General features: G+C 32.6%; 1 protein-coding gene across 5 annotated transcripts; it reads left to right on the top strand.

The window, feature by feature from the left end:
• The first annotated feature begins 1528 nt into the window (after positions 1-1528).
• Positions 1529-8220, top strand: LOC113857057 (DEAD-box ATP-dependent RNA helicase 56). 5 transcript variants are annotated; one of them, XM_027488745.1, is made up of 13 exons: positions 1529-1619; positions 1726-1842; positions 2237-2337; positions 3102-3487; positions 3593-3893; positions 4025-4256; positions 4373-4491; positions 4800-4856; positions 4950-5134; positions 5490-5634; positions 5774-5857; positions 5991-6054; positions 7063-7421. In XM_027488745.1, the coding sequence occupies exons 5-13, from the start codon at positions 3756-3758 to the stop codon at positions 7071-7073; spliced, it is 1035 nt and encodes a 344-aa protein (XP_027344546.1). In that variant the 5' UTR covers positions 1529-1619; positions 1726-1842; positions 2237-2337; positions 3102-3487; positions 3593-3755; the 3' UTR covers positions 7074-7421. The 5 variants fall into 5 exon arrangements, with proteins under 5 accessions (XP_027344546.1, XP_027344545.1, XP_027344543.1 ...); XM_027488744.1 differs by lacking the exon at positions 3102-3487 and having other exon boundaries at positions 1530-1619; positions 7063-8220; XM_027488742.1 differs by lacking the exon at positions 3102-3487 and having other exon boundaries at positions 1531-1619; positions 3721-3893; positions 7063-7754.
• The last annotated feature ends 103 nt before the right edge of the window (positions 8221-8323 follow it).

Here is an 8323-nt window from a genome sequence, read left to right as displayed (position 1 = left end):
TTTATTTGAAATTTTGAATCATGGTGAATGTAAATTGTCATGGACTCTACTCAGTTCTCATTCTGTATTGTTAGTGCAAGAAAGATTAACAAACTAAATAACAATACTTAGTAGAATAAACCTGATATTTTGGTAAAACAACAATTCCAGATGGTGTAACTGGTAACAGGAATATCATAAATGAATTGTAGAAGAGGAAGCCAAATGAATAAATCACACACGTGGAAACTTGTTCTATATATGATGTTTTTCTGTTTAGAGAAACTAGAATCATCATTTTTATTTTTTTTTATCATAATTTGGCTTTTCTTTGCCTTCCTTTTTATCACTTGCATATTGTTTGCTATATCAACCATGTTTTCATTCAATACTTATTTTATGGATTTTGAAGGGCACTCCCAAGTTTCCTAAGTACTGCTCCATCTTCATGAATGTTGGGCAGTTGTTAGCTAAGGATTGGAGAGTCTATGAAGCTTTTCAGTGGCAAAGCCTAATTCTCTACAGTACCAAAAAAACAATACTTAATTTTATTGAATGAGGAGTTTCCAGGCTTGGTTAAAGACATTTCATTTTGATACCATTTCAATGAACTGAGAATACATTTTAGGGGGTGTTTGTGAGAAAATTTTGAAAGAGAAAAAGAAAAGAAAAGACAATAATTTTTTTTAAATTAAAAGAATCATGTATTATTTATAATAATAATTAATTAATTTTATATTATTTTTAAAAACATTAAATTAAAATATAATTATTTAAAATAAAAAATGCTCTTTCAAACAATTTCTTACAGATGTATGAAATTGAACTTATGAGTTCAGTACAACGCTATTAACATTAAGTCTAAGAATAATTGTACTGTAAGTTATTTAATTTTAATTAAAATACACATTAAATATCTATGATTAATATTTATTTATGAATTAGTTTGTAAACATTAAAAAAAGTTATACTTTAACCAGTGTACTAATATTTCATTACATTTTAGTTCTTAATATTGCTATAAAAATACAATTCAATAAATAGTAATTTTTATTAATAATGTTATAATATTATGAATTTAAATATATAAAACACTCATAAAAATATTAAATGTAATTTAAAAAAATAGAAGTTAATTTATAAATTAGTTTTAATTATAGCCCATAACAATTGCAAAACTAAAGGAAAGGACCCCTCTTGTTTATGAAAATTTGAACCAAGAGGAGATTTGAGAGTCAATATAAAAAAAAAAGTTAACAATTCTTTTAGTAGTTTTGTTAATGACATTGATCAAGAAATTAAGAAATAATAAAATTTTCTTAAAAGCGACGTTAAGACATCTTTAAACTAATGGAGAGAAGTATTTTTAAATTTTCTAATAAAATAATTTTATTTTTATTCATTAAGGGCACTGATTAACAAATTTTTCAATAATTATTTTTTGAACCTATCGTTCCTAAAGTCGTACGGCAGGGAAAGTGCATGGGCAATTTGGTCTATTCAAGAGTTGAACGCACTATATCTTCTGAGTCATTGGCTCTGAAGCCGTTTCTCACTGTTTCTCTGCCTTAAACCCAAAACCAGATCTAGGGTTTACTTTTCATTTTGAAGAAGCCTCTAAATTGTTCGCGTGATCTAAGGTCAGCTACTATATACTCTCTCTCTCTCTCTCTCTGTTAAACCAATTCAATTCACTCTCTATGATTCTCTCGAACTGAAACTGAAGACTCTAACCCTAACCAACAGAAGTAGAATGGGTGAATTGAAGGACACAGAGGCTTACGAGGAAGAGCTCATCGACTACGAAGAAGAAGATGAAAAGGCCCCCGATTCTGCAAAACCCGCTGCTGAAGCTGGCAAGAAGTTAGTTTCCATATCCTTTATCTTATCCACTTATTTTAGAAAGTAAAAAAAATAAAATCAAAATATGTTGCTATGAGAATGCTAATTCATAAAATTCGTAAATTAGGTTGTGATACCACGTATAGCTATAAAGGTTAAAGTTAGTAGGATATAGTATGTTTGTGCTTCATGGGCTTGCTTTTGTGGTGCTGAATTCTGATAAAAATTGTTCTATATCATGCGTATTGGAGAGGGTCTTGTATGCTATTTCTACATGTTTATTAATGTTTGGCTTTAAGATTCTTGTGACATATCAATGCAACTCTTTGTAATTAAATATTTATTTGATTGGGTTTTATAGGGAAACTTAGATGTTACCCCTTTACTCATATTGTGTATAAATTTTGTGGTGCAGGGGTTATGTTGGGATCCATAGTTCGGGATTTAGAGACTTCCTGTTGAAACCAGAGCTTCTTCGAGCCATTGTAGATTCGGGGTTTGAGCATCCATCCGAAGGCAAGTTTTAGCTATACTGTCATTGCATGACTCTAATATAGATGGATCATCAAATAGTTTATATAAACTTGTCTTGTGTTGGGCGTTCATTAAGTTGTATTTTTCTTTCTAGTAATTCTAGATGGCCTGCTTACCTGTGCTCTTAGTTGGTTCCATTGCCAATGCTATTGATCCTGATATTTTGTACTTTTTGTTACCATTCTCAATATATTTTGTGCTATGTTGAATTCATTGGTGTCTCAAGTGTATATTTTTCTAGGGTGTGGCTTACTGATCATTGTACAATTTAGGGCATGCTTGTTTGGTTTCTTGGGAGGAAATAATTGCCTCTTTTTCCTTGAAATCTTTTTTCGGAGTTATCATAAAAGGCTTTTTTGATCTCAGAAGTTAATCCAGATTCCAGACACATTTATTCATCTTATCATATTCATCTACTGGAGAATTTCTTGCTTGTTTATCTCATTATTTATCAAAAATCTTGGATAGTAGTGTGTAGCTGCTACCCTAAAAACTGTATAGCGATATTGATGGATGATGTTCCAAATTTTAAAATAATTTATACATATAAATGCTAAATTTTTAAAAAAAATACTCAACCTTCATGACATATTTATACAATAAAGGGTCATAGGTTTTAAGCAAAACATACCAGTAAACAACAATAAAACTCAAGGAAACGAACAAAATTCACAACATATTCATGTTTCAAATGCATCTTAAACAACAACAAAGCTGTATTCTACTAAGTGGGGTGTTCAGTGCAGATTCAGAGTTCAAATTTCAAGCCTTATCTTAAAAAGTGAGAATGGGTGTTTCTAAGAGAAAAGAACAGAGGAGGTTGAGCGTTCAGAGTGGAGGTATTCAGGGTTCAAAGTAGAAAACAAAATGGAATGTAATTGTTGCGAGAAATAGTGCTGGAAATGGGTGGGTGTACAGTGTGAGTATTGTGCCATAGATAAAAGCATGGGAAACTCAATCCAATTGTGGCTTTTTTAAATTCTTAAAAAGGACAGGGAAATCTCAACTTTGTCCCTAAACACCCCCTCTCCAATGCTGCTATTTTGATGGCAAAAATGGGTTGTCAAAAAAGCCTCACTCTAATATCGCACCCACTATGAGAGCACCACAATTGCGGCTGCTATTAAAAAATGTACTGTTGTTCAAAACTTGAATTGATAACTATTTTATTTATTTATCCTAGTCTCTTTTCATTATTATGATTTTCTCTGATGTTTTTTCCCCCTGAAATTTTCAGGTAATCCTTAATAGCTTATGAATACGTCACGAAAATTGGTTGGTAAACCTTTACATTAAAAGGATCTGGCAGATCATATATACTTACTGAGGATTCGTCCACTACAATTTTGTTTGCTTCTTCATTAGTGCAACACGAATGCATCCCTCAAGCAATTTTAGGAATGGATGTCATTTGCCAAGCAAAATCTGGAATGGGAAAGACTGCTGTTTTTGTTCTTTCAACTCTTCAGCAAATTGATCCTGTTCCTGGTCAAGTTGCAGCTCTTGTTCTTTGCCACACAAGAGAACTTGCCTATCAGGTATGCGTACATTAATTTGGATATAATAATATATCTGAACTGTTTTACTTGTGTTTCCAAACACTAACTGAATAACATTTGTGTGCATGTGTACTTTAACAGAAGCTTCTTTTTTTGTTGAATTTGTTCAGATTTGCCATGAATTTAAGAGATTCAGCACTTATCTTCCTGATATAAAGGTTGCTGTTTTTTATGGTGGTGTCAATATCAAGGTTCACAAAGAATTGCTCAAGAATGAATGTCCTCACATTGTTGTTGGAACACCTGGGAGGATTCTTGCTCTGGCTAGAGACAAGGACCTAGGTTTAAAGAATGTGAGGCATTTTATACTTGATGAGTGTGACAAGATGCTTGAATCACTTGGTCTCTTTCTCCATTCTCTCTGTAAATTTGTGTATTTGTGGTGTTGCATTTTCAAACTATGCAACATCTGCATTTTTTATTTCTTAACATATCTTCTGTATGTATGTCCTCCACAGATATGAGAAGAGATGTCCAAGAGATTTTCAAATTGACTCCACATGATAAGCAAGTGATGATGTTTTCAGCTACACTCAGCAAAGAGATCAGACCTGTTTGCAAGAAATTTATGCAAGATGTAATATTATATTTATGTGGTGATTTCTTTTACTTAATATGGGTGGATGGTTTTCATTGTTCCGCTTAATGTGATGTTGCTATTATTGGTGAATAGCATTGCTGCCCTTTTTTCCATCAAAATCGTTAACTTTTTGAAGCATTTTTGTTTTTTCTGTAGTTATATTTGCAATAAGTTTTGAACTCTTTGTCCTTTGTTAAACGTTACTGCAATCACTGTTTTATGAATCAAAATCACTGAAATCTATATATCTGTTTTCTTTAATTAAAGTTATCTTTATCCTCTCATTGATGATCTTTTTTGTTCAGCCTATGGAAATTTATGTGGATGATGAGGCCAAATTGACTCTTCATGGTCTTGTCCAGGTGTGTTTTATGAACATTTTCCCCTCCTCTTGTTAATTTTTTGAATCAAATTATGTCCATTAGCTTATTTCTGTTCATTGGTCACCTTTTCAGCACTACATCAAATTGCAAGAGTCTGAGAAGAATCGTAAATTGAATGATCTTCTTGATGCGTTGGACTTCAACCAAGTTGTTATTTTTGTCAAAAGTGTCAGCAGAGCTGCAGAGTTGAACAAGTTGCTTGTGGAATGTAATTTCCCATCAATCTGCATACATTCTGCTATGTCACAGGAAGAGAGGTATTTACAAATTATTTTGAAATTGGTGGTATATGCATAGTTTTCATGCATTTTTAATGCTTTATGCTGATTTTTTATATGCTTGAAGTTTTTTTAACCTTTGGGTTGTTTTACCTGTAAAGAACTGTTAAAATGTGCCTATCCTTGGCTCGGTAAATATTGGTCTGGTCCTCGTAAGTGTCAATTCCAAGTGGGGTAGACTGGTTTGGCATTACTTGGTGGGTGAGATCAGGTCACCCTATCACTTTTGGAATAATTTACACATTTAGTGTGTTTTTGCAGGGATGTTGATTTTTATCTAGTAATTGCAGTTTCACAACTTTTTATTCTCAATAGAATGCATTTCCCTGTTCAGATTGAAACGATACAAGGGCTTCAAGGAAGGGAAGCAAAGGATTCTTGTGGCAACAGACTTAGTTGGAAGGGGGATTGATATAGAACGTGTTAATATAGTTATCAACTATGACATGCCTGACTCTGCTGATACTTACTTGCACAGGGTAATTGCTGGATCCATATTATAAAATTTATTTTCTCTTAAATATATTTTCTGGCATGGGTTTGTGGTGTGCTGACATGCTTGTAATTGATCTCTGTTCTTTCCACTGTTGGATGCTTTGTCAACATGTGAATTGATAGGTGGGAAGGGCTGGTAGATTTGGCACTAAGGGGCTTGCAATTACATTTGTGTCCTCTACCGCAGACTCCGAAGTTCTAAATCAGGTTAAGTTCCACTTTCATAGAGATATAGGAGTTGTTTGTTTGTGCTGCTGTTATTGAGAAGAGGATGGAGGAATAAACGGATGTTTCATCATGCAATGTTTTTTAGTAACTAATATCTAAACTCTGATTTCAGGTGCAATCTAGGTTTGAGGTTGATATAAAGGAGCTTCCTGAACAAATTGACACTTCTACATACAGTAAGATGATTTTCCTGGATGCTTAACTAGTTTTGACTTAAATCATATTTGAGTAGATGCACAAAGTTTATCAGAATTAGAAGTTTGATGTTTGCATATAGTAGTACTTTCTCAAACACTCTGATTTGAGACTTGAGTCTAAAGCAGAGCAGGTTCTGAGTTGATTAACTCTGAAGTAGCATTTGGTAGACAGGTCAGAACACAACATAATACGAGTTCTACTCTTATGTTTGGTATTAGTTTTAAAATCGAACACAATGAGGCATAAGAATTAACAATTGGGACATTTTGTTTCGACTTTATTATCTATTTCTCATTAGCAAAAATAAAACTAAAATATTTTTACATATCGATCACCCATTACTGCTCCATCACTTAACCATATCAATTCTGGGCCAACGAAGACATTTTTGATGATTCAAAATTCCTAGTTATCCCCTGAAATAAATTTTGAGGTTCCATCAAGTTAATAAGCTTCTTATTTTTTTCAGGCTCTTCGTTAGTTATTTTGTTTCACACCTTTCAGTTAGTTTTGTTGATATCTCCTGACAACTGTTTCATAATTATTAATGTGTTTTTCTTATGATTATCCATTGGCTTATACAGTTATTATTGTTTTCATTCTCAGATGGGAAATTCTCAAATTTGATTATTATATGATAATTCTTTTGGAATAATTTATAAAATGTATTTTATAAATTAAAATAATCCATCCAAAGTTTTTATCTTAATAAATGCTTTAACAATTCTTGTATGAACTAAAAAACTTTAAGATACTAATGTTTTAAATAAAAATTGTCAAATGCAAAACAAAACACGTGGTCCTGTTCAGTTCTAAATTTACCAAACAGAATGCAGACCTCATTGGTCCAGTTCCGGTCTATTATGTTCCATTCCGTTTTCTTCTTTTTATGCGTAACATTATTTACCAAACAAATTTTTCTTTTTGTTATCGAGTAGGTTTGTAACTAGGTCATATAAATGTAACATCATTTTTATTTTTTGCAGTGCCAAACTGATGAAGTTACGAGACAATTAGGAGGTGGAATGCGAATGATTTATTGCTGTCGGGGATGGATTAGTCGGCATTTCATCAATTTGAGAGTTTCGGCACACTATTTAACCAACGATGTTATTCTTTAAATTGTACGGAATATTGGCCAATTTGAATGACTCCCTGTGAGACTGAGGAGATGTATCAGTAATTCAACTTTTTTTTATGCTCCTGTATCCGCGTTTTATTCAGATGTAGAAATGCGAAATAGAGTCAGCGTAGCTTATAAATGTATTGTTAATCATCTATTCGTTGAACATTTTCAGTAGTGGCACTTGCTATAATTATTCGTGCTGTTTTATAAGTTGAATTGAACGAATTTAACCACCCCGCCCCCTCTCCCCGCTCTCGCACCCACATCGATTATTTATGATTGAATTTCTGGGCCAGATTAGATATCACTGTTCTTTTGAGGCACTACTGTGGTTGGCAATATCGCTTTGTGTTGTTTTTTAGAGTCGAGGGATGGTGTTTTTATGGTGATGTTGCGACTGCAAGTATTTGTTGTTAGAGTTTGGTGTAATTCTATTCATCGGTTTTTGATATGCCATTGCTAGGTTAGGGGTGATTGAGAGGAAGAGAAATGTTAGAAAGATACCCTCGCAGAACACTTTTCAGTACTCATAACAGGATAGAATTTACAGAGCTCAGTAATTGATGAAATTTATATATTGCCTTTGATTATATTTATTTTTAGAGAGAAAAAAAAAATAGATTAAAGAGATTGATTATTGTTAGAAATATCCAATAAATGTAAATATTTTGTTTATTAAAAAAGTTAACAATTTTGTCTTGAATTTTTTTGGATAGGTAAACAAGAACGGAAGTATTTGAAGGGATTAACTTGAGTTTTTCTTATTTAATATCCTAGGCCAATAAATTTGCTGATATTTCCGGTTGTTGATGATAGAGGACGGAAAAGTCATTATAAGCGACGGTTAACATCACAAAGTTTGTCATGAAAAATGGAAAACTTGTCATTTTCCTAATATATGCTCTCTGGACTTGTTGGCAAATTCATGTCTATATATAATTTCGTATGGTTTTCTATTAATTTTGAAATATCTAGACCCTATACGCTTAGCGATAACTTATTCCCCTCGATCTTAATGGAAAATGAAGAAAGAACAAAAAAAAAAAAAAAACTATTACACTTTCAAGAGTTGCCAGCTTTTTAACGTCACGATTCTCCTGTTTGGGAACCATCACCCGCCA

This window comes from Abrus precatorius, unplaced genomic scaffold (genome assembly GCF_003935025.1).
Source record: "Abrus precatorius isolate BTA unplaced genomic scaffold, Abrus_2018 Scaffold153, whole genome shotgun sequence".
In the NCBI taxonomy this organism is placed as follows: Eukaryota; Viridiplantae; Streptophyta; class Magnoliopsida; order Fabales; family Fabaceae; genus Abrus; species Abrus precatorius.
Note: the sequence above shows the minus strand (reverse complement) of the source record. Positions and strands in the feature narration are given on the sequence as shown.

What these genes read in the sequence shown, in the direction of transcription:
- LOC113857057 (XM_027488742.1), top strand. Translation starts at nt 1,733, where the DNA reads ATGGGTGAATTGAAGGACACAGAGGCTTACGAGGAAGAGCTCATCGAC. An exon ending in CAAGATGCTTGAATCACTTG is followed by an intron (nt 4,257 to 4,372) that starts GTCTCTTTCTCC and finishes TGTCCTCCACAG; the next exon opens with ATATGAGAAGAGATGTCCAA. An exon ending in ACTCCGAAGTTCTAAATCAG is followed by an intron (nt 5,858 to 5,990) that starts GTTAAGTTCCAC and finishes CTCTGATTTCAG; the next exon opens with GTGCAATCTAGGTTTGAGGT.